General features: G+C 51.7%; 1 protein-coding gene across 3 annotated transcripts in view; it reads left to right on the top strand.

The window, feature by feature from the left end:
* The window catches only part of setd1a (SET domain containing 1A, histone lysine methyltransferase), a 52,038-nt gene that overhangs the window by 3,350 nt on the left and 31,168 nt on the right, over positions 1-17,520 (top strand). Inside the window, exons 1-8 of one of the 3 annotated variants that reach the window (XM_063192005.1) lie at positions 6,397-6,419; positions 8,006-8,150; positions 8,283-8,381; positions 8,688-8,958; positions 10,486-10,610; positions 11,479-11,729; positions 12,251-14,348; positions 16,069-17,124. In XM_063192005.1, the coding sequence (XP_063048075.1) occupies positions 8,013-8,150; positions 8,283-8,381; positions 8,688-8,958; positions 10,486-10,610; positions 11,479-11,729; positions 12,251-14,348; positions 16,069-17,124 (4,038 nt within the window). In that variant the 5' untranslated portion in view covers positions 6,397-6,419; positions 8,006-8,012. The other 2 variants (XM_063192014.1, XM_063191999.1) reach the window with 2 other exon arrangements.

Below are 17,520 nucleotides of genomic sequence, written 5' to 3'. Positions count from 1 at the left end.
ATATGATCTGGGGGCTGCATGGGGTGACCAGAACAGTCCCTTCGCTTTCACATCCAGCCATCCACACCTCAGTGCCTGGTGTGAGTGGGGCTCAGGTCACGTGCGCGTTCTTTTGTTTACACTGCACATCCTTCTGTCTCCCGCTCCCTTTCTGTAGCAGCCACTCTCTCGATCAGGAAGCTCCTGGAAGCAGCGTAGAAGGAAGCTGGGGGACAGTGGCCTGAGCTGCGTCCCATCAGCAGTTGTGCCGGGCTGTAGCCGTTGGCCAGTGGTGTTTGCTCTGTAAGCGAGTAGTGGACAGTAAGGGTCTTTTGCTTTTTGAGCAGGTTTTTCACCGTCTGGACGTGCGCTCGGCTCACCATTACTTTGAAATTTAGGGCTACTATGATGTGGTTTGAAACTGTAGTCCAACTGCGAACTGAGGCAAAGTGCCTGACGAAAATAGGGGCCCGTTGTCTGAGACAAGGACCTCAGGATGCCATGCCTCGAAAACATTGATTTGAGGTGCACAACTACATCCACGATCGTGTGGGGTTGGTCAGCTACAATCTCAACATAGCGTGAGTAACAAAATGAAAAATAAAAAACAAAAAATCAAAAGAATAAAAGAAAAAAAAAAAAAAAAAAAAATAAGACAAAAAAAAAAAAAACAAAAAAAATAAAAAAAAAAAAAAAATTTAACAAAAAAAAAAAATAAAAAAAAAAAAAAAAAAAATAAACAAAATAAAATAAAAAAAAAAAATATAAATCAAAAAAAAAAATAAAAAAGTAAAAGAAAAAAAATTGAACACAGAAAAAAAAAACAAACCCCTCACCCCCCCCCTCCCCATTCCCCCCCCCCCCCCACCCCCCACCCACCCCCACCCAACCCACCCCCCCCAACCCCCCTAAACAACCCCCCCCCCCAACCCCCCCCCCCCCCTCCCCCCCCACCCCCCCCCCCAACCCCCCCCCCCCCCCCCCCCCCCCCCCACCCCTCTCCCCCCCCCCCAAACCAAACACCCCACCCCCACCCCCGACCCCACCCACTTCCCCACCCCCACCCCCCCCCCCTCCCCTCCCCCCACCCCCCACTCCCCAACCCCCCCCCCCCAACCCCCCCCCCAACCCCCCCCCACCCCCCCCCTCCCCCCCACCAACACCCCCCACACCCCCACCACCCCCCCCCCCCCCACTCTACCCAACGCCCACCCCCCCCCCCCCCGCTCCCCCCCAACCCTCCCCCCCCCCCGTACCCCCCGCCCCCCCCCACCCCTCCACTCCGAACCCCCCCACTACCCCCCACCCACCCTCACCCCCCCAACCCCCCCCCACCCCCCCCCCACTACTCCCCCCTTCACCCCCTCCTCCCCGCCCACACCCCCCCCCCCCCCCCCCCCCCCCACCCCCCCCCACCTCCCCTCCCCTCCCCCCCCCCCCCCCCCCCCCCCCCCACCCCCCAACCACCCCCCCCCCCCACCCCCCACCCCCCCCTCCCCACCCCCCCGCCCCCCTCCCAACCCCCCCCTCCCCACCTCCCCCCCCCCCCCGCGCCCACCCCCCCCCCCCCCCCCCCCCCAACCACCCCTCCTCCGCCCCCACTCCCTCCCCACCCACCCCCCCCACTACCCCCTTCCCCCCCCACCCTCCCCCCCACAGCCACCCACCCCGCCCCCACCACCACCTCCCCCCCCCCCGCCCACCCCCCCCCCCCCCCCCCCCCCCCCCCCCACATCCGTACCCCCCCCCCTCCCCCCCCCCCCCCCCTCACGCCCAAAAAAAACCCCCCTAGCGGAGTTGTTGGTTTCGTCGGAGTAACAACGCCCCCCCAACCCCCCGCGACCTCCGACCACGACACCCTTCCTAGGTCGCGTACCAGAGCAACAAGTCCCCGGGCGCTCGCTATTGCCAGGTCGGTCTGGCCCTCAGACCTCATGATGGCTGTGCGGATTGTTTATCGCCTTTTAGATGCAGGTCGGCAGTGAAGAACAAGATTCATTCAGCTGAGCTCACTCAAACCTGGCCTACCAAACATTCCTCTCGGGCTCGCTCTCTGCACTTAACAATGCCCTGACTGGCCCTCATGCACATTCTCCAGGACAGTAGTCTCGCTTTCAGAGGGATTCCCCAGCCTGGTGCCTCGAGTAGGAGACCGTTCCGCCACAGTGAGCTTGCTCTGTCTTTCCAGTACTGTTTGGCGACTGCATATCAGAGCGCTATTTCTCCTCAGCCATCCACTTGGCACATGGCCCAATACTTGTGAAACAGTTGCAAATCTGCTTTTCAGCTGCTCTCTAAGTTCACAAGTAATGTCATCTGGCAGGTAAGTTACACAAGATGCCATCCATAAATGTTTGTGTCCTCCATTGGCTACTGTCTGTGCGCGGGGCTCTGTGCTGTTGTGTACTGTGCAACGTGAAAGTGTGTCGGCGGTAAGGAGTGTCCTTACCAGGTACATGTGGATCGTGTAGGAGTATTGTCATGAGTCGCATACGGAAACCTTTGGACCGCGGCGGCAGTTCAGACAGCGCTTAGGCTCCCCAGCAGACTGACCAGGGGTTTGTGGCCTGTCTCCGAGCTGGAAAATGCTGCCCGATGAGAAAGGCTCTGAATCTCTCAATCCCCACGTCAGCCTAACGCTTCTTTCCACTTGTGCATAACGTTGATCAGTCCCTCTGTAGTGATCTAGAGGCGTAAAGCAACTAGGCCTCCATTCATCCTTCTTCCTTTTGCAGAAGGACCGCTCCCAGCCATATGAAAGACGCATCAGCAGACAGCCTTGAGCGCTTTGTTTGGGTCATAAAGTGCGAGAACAGGCGGTGAGAGTCAGCTGCTGCTTCAGAAGTCGAAAGCAGTTTGCTGAGCGTTTCCCCACACCCACTCGTTCTTCTTGAGAGGCAGATCTCTCAACGGCTTGTCTCGTTCTGCTAGGTGAGGAATGAAGTTCCAAGTTGCGTGACCATTCCCCAGAAGCTTCGCAGTTCCACTGACATTGACGGCTCTCGTCATGTCGTTTGTGTTTTTTTTTGTTTTTTGTTTTTTTTTTTTGTGGTGTTGTTTTGTGGTTTTTGTGTGAGTTTTTGTGGTGTGTTTTTTTGGGGTGCGGGGGGTGGGGGGGGGGGGGGGGGGGGGGGGGTGTGTGTTAGGGTGGGGGGGGGGGGGGGGGGGGGGCAGGGGGGGGGGGGGGGGGGGGGGTGGGTTTGTGTGTGGGTGGGGGGTTTGTGTGTGTTGGTGGGGGGGTGTGGGGTGGGGGGGGGGGGGGGGGGGGGGGGGGGGTGGGGGTGGGGGGGGTGTTTTGGGGGCGGCACAGCACTGATTTTCTCTGGGTCGAGCTCCACTCCGTGGGCTGATAGCACGTGGCCTAGAAGTTCACTCTGATCTGTTCAGCTCACTCTTGTCCAGATTCGTGTGAGCCCTGCTTTGCGGAGTCGTCCCAGCACGTTGTGGAGTCTTTCGCGTGCTCCGCCTGTGGACCATGCCCCCAGATAGCACATCATCGATGTGGCACACCGTGCCTGGGAGGCCCTCCAGCGACTAGGACAATCCGTTGCTGGAAATGTTCCGGTCTGATGTATATGCAAATGGGAGTCTGTTGTAGTAAAAACGCCCAAATGGTGTAATGAATGTGGGTGAGCTTGGCGATCTTCTGACTGCGGCACTACAAGAAGCCATGTTGGCGTCTAAGCTTGCTGAAGAAGCCGCTCCAGCTTAACAGCTAGCGTGTGGTTCGACCTGAGGCAGAAATGAATTACTCCTACACACTGCTTCGTTCAGCTTTGTGATCTGCACAAATTCCACTTTGTCATTCTTTTTAGCACAGCACCATAGCTGCACACCAGTCCGTTGGTTCTTCCACCCTGGAAATCACACCCATTTTGCTCCATGCGCGCGAGTCATCTTTGACTTTGCAACAGCGGGATTGGACACGCCTGGGTGTTGACAGTGAGTATGGTGTAGCAATCCGGCTTCATTTGATGGTGTGTGGCTGTTGCACCCTACCAAGTCCACTGCACATGAGGGGTAAGTCTCATTTAGTGTCCTGAGTGTCAATGTATCGATCTAGCCACAAACCTAACTTTGTAATGCAGGTCGCCTAGCAGAGGAGTGTTGCAGGCCGCGTACCACATACAAGTCCTCCTGGCATGTTGCTCACCCCTTTTTCAGTGACCACTTTGGTCACTCCAGCGCAGAAGAGGCAGCCGCCCCCCGGGCCGAAGAGTGGTTGGTCTGTTTGGGCCAGTGCGTGTATTCGCCGTCGGGGCCCTTGATCGCTGGTGTAGGTCTGATGCGGATGACTGACACGTCCTGCCCCTGTATCAATCTTGAACCTAACGTTTTGGTTGCGGATCTCTAAATCCACTGACCAGGTTTGGTCCCGGCCTCGACTGAGCCCAGAAAGAGCGCATAGGCTCCTTCACTGCAAAGCCTACCGCATTCACAGACTTGCTTTCCTACAGACTTTTTGGATGTGCCCTTCTTGGAGCATTGTGACACACTACATTTTTGGCTGGACACTGTCCCTTGGGTAGTGCTGGGTTTCCACACTTGTGACAGTAGGTTTATCTGAATGCATTTTTGGCCCAGATCCACTTTTCTTTTTGCTGCATGTTCGGCTTAAATTTCCTTGCATGTTATTATTATATAAACATCACTGCATCCACTTCAATGGTGCTTTGCAGCTGAGCATCTGCTTCTTAAAACACACTGCTGCTTTTTGATTGCTTCAGATATGTCTTGCCATTGTAACAGCTTAGTCAGTGTTAATTCTTTGTCCAATTGCCATCTTTCAGATAGGGCCATGTCTCTCCGTCCAACGACCAGTCCTATCACAATTAATTCATCGTCAGTAGACCATAGGCACAGTTTTGGGCGAGGGCAACAGTGCGGTGATAAATGAATCAACACTTTCCGTTCCTGACTGCACTCTCCTGTTAAATTTCGCCCTCTCATAAATTACATTTTTCTTGGGACAAAGTAATTTGTCGAAGGCTTTCTTTACAGGGTCATACTGTTGTCTTTGCTCATCAGGTCCACACTAAATCCGCGCGGAGAATGTCATCGGCTTCGTCGCCCATACAGTAGACGAAGTGTTTACTGATTAGGCATAACTAAGATTGATATTGCTAGCCATCGGAAACGTTCAAACCTCCGTATCCACTTCTCCCACTCCAGTGGTTTTTTGAGAACGTGAAATGCTTCAGGTGTTTGATGTTGAAGGCTGCCGGTGTAACGTTGGGTTGCGTGGTGGTACGACTGGATGCGTTGCTCCCTCGCCGCTTTGTGGCGGCCGCACATAAGCCTTTCCTGCAGGGGCTGCTACTGTCCGTGAACTCTTTGTTCGCCAGTGCCATTTTGGGCGCCCCGACACTTTAGCTAACTTTCCGAACACGTCGTAGTACTACTCCACTCACTTTTTCCCGAAAATAAATAAACACTCAGCACTTCACTCTTTCCCCTCCTGCGTAGTATACGACGCATTTCTGACACCATGTCTGTTGTGCAGAGAGACAACACGCCACACAAGATATAAAGTTTATGTCCTTTATTCGTAACTGATTTATGCGGAGCATCCATTCGGAGCACACGCAGGTGCGTAACTGATACGACCTATGTAGATTTCCTATCTGACCCCTATACGTCATTACGTCACTATAAAGTGTATGCATTTAAACCAATCACACAACAACTGCCATTTGCAAATTAAATGCAGTGGTGAACTTTGGTGAACGCGACATAGCTTACATTCTTCATAGTTATGTAATCATTCCCAAAAAGGAAAAGGGCTGTTGCTGTGTGTGCGTTCCCAGCTCTTGTCATTTGAACTTCCATGTTCAAGATAATTTTAAAGTAATACAAACACCATTCCGTCACGAAAAGATCGCGGAGATTTCATTGTTATTGAGGGAAAATTCAGGACCCCAAAGGCGGGCACAAGACGCGCGCGTGGAAAAGGGACCATGCTTTGTTAGATTAGAACTAGAGCTAACGTGCTAGTGCACGCAGTAATAAGTGGCAATATTAAAGTGCAAACTGCATCCGATTCATAAAAAGCTGTAGTCTTTCACCAAGGACAACATAAAAAAAAAAAAAACAATGCTTAGAGAAGTTGTTCCCGGCCGGGTGTTCATCACCCACCACGGCCAACGTTATAGAAAAGTGTGTAAATTCAACAAAGAGATGGCAACTGTATATTCGCTATTCTGTTCGGCCCGTTGAGAATTTCTGTAAAAACATCTACATAGTCTACCAGTACATACTTTATCACATGTCACTCAATAATATAATATTTCCAATTTGTCCTCTCATTTTCACTTGTAAATAGGATGTATAATTCAGTTATTCGCTGGGAAGTATTCGTTAGGTACCGGTGTAGAAAGTGCTCACAGGAAATTACGAATGTTATTCTCAGTGACTGATGGAGAGAACAGGCGAGGCTTCTGGTTAGTAATGCGATGGCCGCGCACTGTATTATTTTGATTTTGAGGGAAAACATTGCTTTTGCGTGAAAGTTAACCACAACAAATGCTTTTGAACAGCACCGGAATGATAGCGACACCTTTGTATGGGGGTCTTGTGGCCTCTTGACCAGATTCAAAGTCGCAGTTTTATAAAGGACTTTCTGTTTTTCCCGTTCTGTGAAGGCCTACACTAGCGGCGGGTTGGTAGTTCGGAGAGGCGGTCAACTGACTTGCACGGAGCGGTGTTGTTTGTGTGAGTTTGGAATCTGGAAACCAAGCTGTGTTTTGAGATGAAAATATATGCGGTGGTAAAGCAGTGTGTACATACAGTGCACCAATGCCTGACAGTTGTCGCTGTTTTTTCCACAGAGCTAGTTATCGATAGATAACATTAGCTGGCTAATGCTAGCTAGCTGACTTCAGAATTAACGTTAGCTAGCTGTTGTTGTATGTAGCTAACATCACTAAGCCTGGCGTCCTAGCTATGTGCAGCTAACGTTAGAAACTAGTAAGTTTGTTGGTTGTGGACGTTTGTAATGTGATCGCTAACTTAATAGTTGTATCTGTTATTGTTTACCTGGCCATCGGTCATTGTTCTGATAACCAAGTGGTTGCCATGCCACCGTGAGCTTCACATGCCTCTGCCATGTAACTTCGCTTTACTAATTTACTTGCTGTGCTTTAGGCGCATCTTGTCCCTAAATATTATTTGCCAGTCTTTTTGTGGGCTCAGGATAACTGAGTGTTTTAGGTACCGTGCTCTGTTTTGGGATGTTGTTCATGTGAAGGTAGATTTTGGCTGTGTGTAAATGTTTTACAAATACCTGGCTGTAATGTTAATCGTTCACGAAGTCGGTTGGGTATGAAGTTGTACATTCAAATGTGTCAGGTCATTTCAATCCATAGAATCCTTTGCGAAGCATCTCTGGGATGTGACAACAGTGGCAGTCTTCTGAGACAGTGGTGATGTAGCGCTAGGTCACGAGTGACTCATGAGCAATGTTGACATCCAGCGAGGTTACCACGACACCTCCCAGTCGGCGCTATGAATCAGTTTGGACGCGTTTTGCTAATGTTGCCAATTTAACTGTCTGTCAGAATGTTGCAGTTGATTTGGTGATGGCAGATTAGCCATTGTCCTCTCGCAGATATTTAGCAGCCTGATTGTTAATGGTGATGAAACCAGAGTCACGTGTAGTGCACCTGCTTTATTTGTTGTCAACCGAAGGATCCCTCGGAGTTGGGAGTCTGGATGCAAGGATAAGAGAGAATTATGCAATAAGCTAACAGTCTTTAAATTACTGTGACCTAGTCTTTCTTGTGAAGTTGTGTTTCCCATCTTAAAATTATAACGCATTGTATCATGCAGCATGACAACTTCTTGAGTTGTATGTAATGTATGTAACTTGTACATTTCTATGCGCAAATATCTTTGGATGGTGGATCATTATCACAAATGGCGTACTGAATGCATAGGGTTCTTCTGACTGGGAGTGAACAACGACACCATTGTACTGTATCCTTTAAGTCAGCCCCTCTGTTTATTGCCTACTCTATCCATTTGTTAGAAATAGCATGGATCCAGACAGTGGGGCAGACTCACAACGCGCTCTCAGTCTGCAGTGGAAGAGCTACAAGCTTCTTCAGGACCCGGCCATAAGAAGGGTTGCCCAGAAAATCTACAGATACGATGGAATTCACTTCAGTGTTCCAGTAAGTTGTTGTGGTACTCCGAGGGAATTTGTCTACTATGTGATAGCAATGTGTTTGCTCTCCTCTGTTGCTTCATATAGGAAATGTATGTTAGTTTGAGATGTTTATGTGTCCTTTCAACACCCACTACAGGATTCAGGTTTCCCGCCAGTTGGGGACTTGCGCGACCCCCGGCCTCGGCGAATATGGTCCAGACACACAGACATGGTGCTGCCCTTGCCCAAATTTAAGGTTTGTATCAATTTGAATGTCAAACATGTTGTTATGCATGTATGCATTAAGACACAGACTGTTATTGGTCATCCTTCTGATTTTGCTTTCATGATATTTTGTTCGACTGCCACTGATGTGCTCTCTCATTTCCACTTGTTATTTCATGGTTATGGCACTGCTGTGTATTCTTGATCATCTATGAAGTCAGAGCGACAGTTCCAATGGCGATGTTTTGCCGTTGTTCTGGTGGTGTACTTTTCTTCACCATGCACTCTGCTGCAGTTCCACTAAAACATGGCAATCTCTTATTATTGTCTGCCGCAGCTTGACGAGTACTACGTAGGGCCCATCCCGCTGAAGGAGGTCACCTTCGCTCACCTCAACGACAACATCAAGGAGCCGTTTCTGGCCGAGATGTGCGCCAAGTTTGGGGAGGTGGAGGAGATGGAGATCCTGTTCCACCCCAAGACCAGGAAGCACCTGGGGCTGGCGCGCGTGCTCTTCACCAACACCAGGGGGGCCAAGGACACTGTCAAGCACCTGCACAACACCTCCATCATGGGCAACATCGTTCACGTCCAGCTGGACATCAAAGGTATGCTCAAGTGCAGATTAGACTTCTGCAACTGCAAACATTAATTGTCGCTTGGGTCTACTCTGGTCGCAAACAAGCTTTGCATTTATGCATCTGCACCCGATGTCTCATGTCGCGAGCCACATTTGAAATAGCGCGATTACCTTCACTACACTGCAAGCACTGGCCCTTATTAAACTACTGGCACTGTGCTGCCACGAGAACAAGGAAGTAGCGAGACGACCAATCACAGCGCCTTTTTGTCTGCGTCCTTCACGTCCGTCCGACGGATAGTCAGGATTTTTCTTTAGGTCCTCGACGACGGGGGTAAAGCCTCTGTGCGGGGGGCATGGTCACGCACAGACACAGATTTGACGGACGCAGAGGCTATGAGTAGGAAGCAGAAATTACACATTAGTTGTAAGCCCTTTTGTGCAGATGGGATTGCGGGCGATCCTATTCACCCTTTGCCTAAAAAGCTTAGCTACCTCATAACAACATTGCTATAACATTACAGAGAGTCCTACGTAACAGATTAAGACATGGTCATTATCATTTTAGTGGCAATAAGGTTGTTATAGAGGCTTTGCATGCAAGAGTATGGAGAGTATTGTTGAAGTTGCGTATTGCGAAGTGTGCGATTTGTAGATGGATGGGTTATTTGTTATTGGTTATTTAGGTGAAAGGGAATGTCTGGTGCATTCATTTACTAGTTATTTACTTCCATTAAGTTTGTACAGTGTTTTTTGTGGGAAGTTTGTATGTAAAAGTGTGCTGTTATCGTTGATCAATTTATAATCACTTTTAAAACAACCATAATAGTCTTTTTCCATTGTCTTTGCCTTTAACCTTTTCAATGGGTATGAACTGAAGGCAGTTGACAGGTCACGTGGTCTGTTTGAACAGCTAAGTTAAGATGTAAGAGATGTACTGGTTAGGTGACATTAGCATCTGGACTTGTCAAAGCACTGGAGAACAACACTCACTGCCTAATAGGGTTGGGCGGTTCTGGAAAAAAATGCTTATCACGGTTTTCTTGATGAAAATTAATACCACGGTTCTCTGCACGATTTTTTTTCATAAGCGGCGGGAACCCCCCCTTCCCCCCATCTCAATGTTTCTGAAGAAAAGGCTGAAATAAAATTCAAAAATTAGATAAAATCCTGAATTTTCATTAATATCCATTTCTATTTTAATCACTTTTTTGGGGGGGGGACCTTAAAAACCTTCTCTCATCAAAAAGTGAACCTTGTGTAGGTGAAAACTGTTATCACGTTTTTTTTTTACGGTATACCGCCCAGCCCTACTACCTAAGAAGCTGTTAACACGTGGATGTTTTTGAAAACGCATCGGTTTTGACCTCTTGTTTACACATGTGAAGTTTTGAGTTTAAGAAATCTCCTTTTTTTTTAAATGTAAAAGGGGGCTAAAACGCACCTGTCACTTTAGCATTTCTGTTTGTTTGTTTTTTTATCCTTATGCCATGTTTACAATCAAAAATCTGCATACATGTAACTTGCCCCTAATTTCCTTATTTTGTGTGTGCAGGCCAGCAGAGGATGAAGTACTACGACCTGATTGTGAACGGCTCCTACACCCCGCAGACGGTCCCCACCGGCGGCAAGGCCCTGACAGAGAGGTTCCAGCCTCCCGCCCCTACACAGCCAGACACGGTGGGTTAACTCAGGAGCCTGAAGCTGTCTGAGGCCATAACATCTAGAGTAGAGTAGAGATCCATTGCCTCTTGCTGTAAATGGGCCCATTGAGGGGCCTATTCATTCTTTGCTGGTTAGTCGTGTAGTTAAAGGGGCTCTAGGTAGGATTAAAAGTTTAATTAATCACTGTCCCGAGTCAGCCGACACTTATTTGAGTCACTAGTAAGTGAACAATGACTCATGTGGCCACTTCCATGGTCGACTGTCAGAGAACCCCAAATGCAACTTTTGACAGAGCGACCCGGTCAAGTGTTATGGGAAACACTTCTCATACGAAAAATCGCTTTACATACCGTATTCAGATTTGTATCAACTGCTGGCATTCCGTGATGAAAAACATTCTCACAGCGAGTTTATTTAAACAGCGTTTTTTCATGACTGTGTAGATTTTGAGACAGGAATTCCACGGGCACAGCGCAGACGACGTCATCCTACATTGTGCCCCTTTAAGTTGTTAAGTTTTTTTCACCATTTTAGTGACAATAAGGCTATAACAAAGGCTCTGCGTTAAGGGGTTAACTTATCCTGAAGAAACGTGTCTAGTAGCTTACACATAATACAAAATACACATAATATACGTTGCGAGATGTGAGAGGTTACACTGCGCCAGCAGATTGTATCTCCAAGGGAGTCTTTCATCCCCAAATGCAAACTCTGCAGAAGTATTGTTTTGTTAGTGGGGAAAAAACCTGTGGACGAAATTCAATTATGCAACTACTTAATAAATTCCAGGGCAGAATTTTTCCAGCCTTTCCAGTGTGTACATCCCCCCATTATGGCCTCTCCCTGACTCTCTGACTCTTTCGATGTCTCTCCTCTTCTTCAGTCCTCTGATATTAGGCGGCGACTTTCAACAGAGCAGGTGACGATGCCCTCGGCCATGCCCACACACACCACTGGCAGCACCACGCCGTGTTCGGCGGACACAGGCTTCGGCGACCAGCGTCTGGACAACACCCCATCCTCCTTAGGGGGGCCCTACACCCCCGGCTCTACCTCCTCTCAGGGAGGGGGCACTCCCTACACCCCTCGCTCTGGCACCCCCTTCTCCCAGGACTCTGGCTACAGTGTTGCAAGGTATCTCCACATACTCTATGTGAAATACACTGCATGCAAATAGAGATAAGCCATATTAGCAGCCCCCATTAACGTGCATTGCTTTACCTCCTAAGTGTGCCTGGATTTCAAACCACACACCCCAGTGTTTAAACCAAAGTTACTTTCTTCATTGGAGAGCAAACTGGTCCACTTCAGAAAGACTAGGCCAGCCATGACTAGAGCACTCGGATACTTTTTAGTTGTTTTATTGTGGTGCAAGCATGATGACTGACGTTTCGGTGCAGTACGCCTTTTTCAGAATCTCTCTTTCTCTCTCAGAAGAATGTACACTGCGTCGAAACGGTCTATCTGTGTCTCATGCTAAATCACTAAATAAAAAAGCAAGAACTGCTGTCGAGATAACTGCTTTTCTAAAACAAATTATATTTTCAGTTATGCAATGCTGGAGTTTCATGCAAAATCTGCTGTCATCATTTGCGTTTTTTCTAGCCTAGTTGTCTCCCATGATGCTAATGTTGTTGTCCTGCTTGTCTTGTCAGACATGGTTACAGTGGCGGGCCCATGGGGAGCGGCTACCCTCCCCAGGACATGCTCCCCTCCTCCTCCTGCTCCTCCTCCGCCGTCTCCTCGTCCTCATCGCTGGGCGGCTACAAGGGCTCCGGGCGCTACCACGAGGACCCCCTCATGCCGCCCCAGGAGCCGCCCATGTTCCACAGAGGGGGTCCCGCACCCGCCCCCGGCCCCGGTGGCTACCCGCCTCGCGCAGCTCCCTTCCGGCCCAACGAGCCGCCGCCGGGCTACCCACCCTTCGCCAACGCCCCTCCGCTCCACCACATGCCCCCGCTCCACCCGCCCATGCCCCCGCCCTCCCAGGTGCCCCAGTACGAACAGCCGCCCCCCGCCATGGAGCAGCGGAGCGAGCGGGGCGAGAGGGACCGAGACAGGGGCCCTGGGCGGGACAGGGACCGCGACAGGGACAGAGATCGAGACAGGGCGGACTCGGGCGGGCGTTACGGTGGCGTGAACTCTCGCCGCGGATCCTACCCACAGCAGGAGGCGAACGCCTCTTCCTCCACCTCCTCCTCCTCCTCCTCATCGGCCAAATCCTCCTCCTATCATTCCCACCACTCGCACCACGGTCATCACGGGGACCGGCGGGGCAGCGAGGACCGCGAGCGGGGGGAGAGGGGCTACCGGCGAGACAGCACGGGCTCCCGCTCAGGAGACCACGGCGGCGGCCACCAGAGGCACCGCAACCACCACCACTCCCACAACCACCACGGGGCCAGCCGGCGGAGAGACAGCCGCGACCGGGAGCGGGACTGGGAGAGAGACGGGCGCAACAGCAGCGGCAACGATGGGCCCGACTATTCGGGCAGCGCCGACCCGCGCTACGCCCACCCCAACTCCTCATCCTCAGGCCACAACCGCTCCTCCAACAGCCTGTCGCCTCCTTACTCCTCCTCTTCCTCCTCCTCATCTTCCGCCTCGAAAGACCCCCACCAGGAGCCAGCCAGCTCTTCGCGTCTAGACACGCCCTCCTCTCGGCAAGGCTCTCTGGACTCAGACTTCCGCACGCTGCCGCCCCACCACCACGCCCCCCTGCCCCCTCCCCTGCCGCCCCCTCCCCCTCCTCTCCCTCCCGCCTCCGTCATCGCCGCCGCCGTGGCCGAGACGCTGAGCGCGCTGGACTTTGGCCAGGACAGCCCGGCGCGCGAGGAGCCGGCGTGGACCAAACCCAAACGCCGTCCCAGCACGCCGCCCGGCCCCCCGCGCGCCTCCACCCCCCCCCCCCCTTCCTCCTCCTCCTCCCCGCTCCTCCACCCGGCGGCCGTGGCCTCCTCCTCCTCCAGCTCGCCCTCCTCCACCTCCCTGCCGCACCTCCTGGCCTCCGCTGCTGCCGCCGCCTCCTCCTCCTCGGCTTCCCACTCGCCCTCCCTCTCCCTGCCCCAGAGGGACTCCTCGTCCCCGGAGCCCGACTCCACCAACGAGAGCCTGCCCTTCATGCACCACAGCAGCAGCTTGGACTCGCGTATCGAGATGCTCCTCAAGGAGCAGAAGGCCAAGTTCTCCTTCCTGGCCTCCGACGAGGAGGAGGAGGAAGGGGAGGAGCGGCCCAAAGCAGCAGCATCATCATCGTCATCATCATCAGCAGCAGCAGGTAGGGCTGGGACAAGTCAGCAGGACACAGCAGAACACACCACCACTCCCGGCACCGGGAAGACCGCCGCAGAGGAGAGCCGGAACAGGAAATCTCGCGAGAGTGCCGGAGAGAGAGAGCGCCACATGAGGAGAGGTGGTGGAGGAGGAGAGGTAGAGGAGACGAGAGAAGGACGGAGGAAAGGAGAGAGGGATAGAGAACGAGAGCGAGACAGAGATGTCCGTCGGCACCGCGGTCATCAGCACCACAAGCAGCAGCAGCAGGTGCTTGAGGAGGCGCAGCAGGAGGTGCGCACCAGGAGCCCCACGGTCATCGCCCCCGCCACCCCCTCCATGGCCTCCAGCACCCCCAGCACCGGGGCCACGGACTCCCCTCAGGTGCAGAGCGGCGTCTCCAGTGCCTACGGACAGGAGGAGCCTGCCGACAGCCAGAAGAAAGGAGCACACACGCCACCCACATACAACGGCCAACCACAGGTACGTATGGACAAGGGCTGTAAATAATCATTTATATGTATTGATGCAGCCATCCTACGACCGACAATCTAATCAAATCCCCCAAATCGTAGCGTATAGCGGGGTATTCTTAAATATCGAATAATCGAATCGCTGGCCCCTGCCCAATGCTCTAGCCCTACAACATAATAGAAGAAGTGGGAAAGTAATTGGAAAAAATTGAATCGTAAATTGTATTCTTAAGTATCGAAAATAATGGAATTGCTGCCTTAAGAAATCTATATCAAATCGTATCATCATGGAGGAGGCTGTGATTTACTAGCCAGGCTGCGCCCTCCTAGTGAATCGTGATTGCAAGTCTATGATAATCAGGCAGGTGATTTACACCCCTAGTATGGACTAGTAGGCTGACTGCACCCAGGGCTCTGAATTAACAGCAGCCAACTAGCCAAATGCTGGTGGCTTGTAGAAAAGGCTCGCTTACTAGCCACTTTGATCCATTAGTGAGTTATTACTTATCTGCTAGCCATTTTGTCTGGTGATGAAAAATGTTAATTTAGAGCCCTGTTTGCATCACCTGGGGTCTGTCTCTGTTGTACTTGAATGTTTACTCATTTTTGCTGTCTGATTGTGACATATGCAGTTAGGCTCGTCTGAAGCCTGCCTATGTGATGCGAATCAAATGTAACATACAGTGACTTGATGTCATCTTTGACAAAAACGTCCTCTGTAAAGATGCAATAGAGATGCACCGAAATTACATTTTTTGGCCAAAACCAAAACCGAATATTAAATCATCATTAGACCGAAAACCGTAACCGAAACTTACAGTTCAGTTAAAAGTTATCAAAAGTTAGGTTTTTCACTATTTTTGAATATTGTTTAGACCTGTTTTTCAAGGAAAATGAATGTTTACCAGTGTTTGAAATTTTCAAATGTCAAATGAACTGAAATTGGCTCCCTTCATGCCCATTTTCAATAAATGTTCTATCTGGCCTCCCATTCAGAAAGCCGAAAGTGTCTTTTTTGCATTTCCGGCCAAATATTTTCGGTGGCCGAATTTTCGGTGCACCTCTAGCAACTAATCAACCATGTCAATTGGGGCAGAATCAGTCTTCCACTGTAGAGAGATGGGGTTCCCACTGGTCATGGATATCCTGGAATATCATGGAAATTCAATAGAGGTTTCTCCAGTCATTCCACTAAAATTGTGCAACATTCTAGGATGCAAAATCCTCAAGGGAGTTGACTGAAAATGGCACATTTTGAAAATATAATCTGTATGTTGGGGAGTTCCTTTTAAATCTGACTTAGAGTGGGAATACTGGAGAGAATATATTTTAATCTAAAGTGCACCTGGCCATGTATGACCACCCCCAGTTGTGAGAGTAATTGAGCTATATGTTTGTGTAGAGGTGAATCAGGGTTATTATGTGCAGATGCAGGTAAGCTTGTTTTGTTTTTACACTGTGACGCGACAGTGATGGTGTTAAACCCTGGAGGTGCTGATATCTGGTCTGCAAAGCATCTTAAAACTGCTAAAATAAGCAGTGGCCTGTCAACTTTTGACATTATTTTTCTGTCCATAATTCTCTTATCTGACTATTTTTTTCTGTGTGTCCTCCTCTCTCCATCTCTTCATTCCCCCCCTCCCCCCTTCCGTCCTCTCTTCTTTGTATCTGTCCATTTCTCTGCCTTCCCTTTCCAACATTTCTTCTGCCCCTATGTGTCTGTTCCCCAGGCGTCTCCTCACTCGTCAGGAGAGGACATGGAGATCTCGGATGAGGAGGAGGTTGAGACGGCCATCTCCACGGCACCGGCCCTGTCCTCCTCCTCCTCCCCCACCACCTCCTCCCAGTCGGCCCTCCCTCTCCAGTCGCAGACGGAGCCCTCTTCCTCCTCCACCCCTCCCGTCTCCGACTCCACCACCACTCCGCACTTCAACTCCTCCATCCCGCCTCCGCCCATCCCCTCCTACCCGCCCCACCTTCCCCCTCCCCCGCCCCCAGGCTTCTCCCTGCAGCCCCCTCCTCCCCCCGGCATCCAGCCCCCCCTGCCCCACATGGAGCTGCACCCCGAGTACCCCCCTCCGCTGCCGCACCACATGCCCTACGACTACGCCTCCTCCATGGAGCTGATGAGCCAGTACAGCGGCGGCGCCCCCATGTCCTTCCAGATGCAGACGCAGATGCTGAGCCGGCTGCACCAGATGAGGACCGCCTCCTCCAACGGCACCTCGGCCCCGCCCCCGCCTCCAGGCGAGACCGCCCCTCCCCCGGGCACCTCGTACCACCTGTCCAGCATGCCCCCTCTCCCTCTCTCTCTCCCCTACCTCCACCAAGACGGCAACACGGCCGCCCACTACGACCAGGACCACCGCTACATGCCCCCGCCCATGCCCCCCTACGCCTCCCCGCCGGACCCCCACACCGTGCCCCCGCCCCCGCACCACACGCTGCCCCCTCCGCCCACCGCCTGGCCCCCCGACCTGCTGCCCCAGCACTACCCGGCGCACTACCCGCCGCCCGGCTTCGGGACGCTGAGCGGGGCGGCGGAGGGCGAGCAGCAGCAGCAGCAGCAGCAGCAGCAGCAGTACGTGGCGGCCCCTGGAGACCCGCAGGCCCAGGTCCCCATGATGACACACAGCCCCCACGAGGCCACCGTGCAGCTGGTCATGGCCACCCTCATCGAGGAGATGAAGAACATCATGCAGCGCGACCTCAAGAGGAAGATGGTGGAGAACATCGCCTTCGGGACCTTCGACGAGTGGTGGGAGCGTAAGGAGAGGAAGGCCAAGGTGAGCACTGTAGCCATTCTACTGTACTAGCTCGTCGCTAGTAAACATTATGCACTATAGCAGTGTTTCCCAACCAGCGGTACGTGTACCACTAGGGGTACGCGAGCATACTGCAGGGGGTACTTGGGAAAATTTAACTTTAACAAATGCATGGAGCAAAGTTACACTGGAATAGAAAAAGCAATGTAAAATAGGAGTTAGGGGGTACTCATGGTACAATGAAAAGGCTTGAGGGGTACATGAGACACAAAAGGTTGGGAATCACTGCACTATAGCACTACTATTGTACCAAACGGCCTGGTTAACCCGCCTCCCTCGGTTTTCTAATGTTCGAGGCCAGAAAAGGCTGTACCGAAGTTTAAACCAATCGAGCGTTTCCACTTAGACCATGTCACT

This window comes from Engraulis encrasicolus, chromosome 2, assembly GCF_034702125.1.
Source record: "Engraulis encrasicolus isolate BLACKSEA-1 chromosome 2, IST_EnEncr_1.0, whole genome shotgun sequence".
Lineage (NCBI taxonomy): Eukaryota > Metazoa > Chordata > Actinopteri > Clupeiformes > Engraulidae > Engraulis > Engraulis encrasicolus.
The sequence above is the reverse complement of the archived record's forward strand: the minus strand, read 5'-3'. Positions and strand labels throughout refer to the sequence as shown.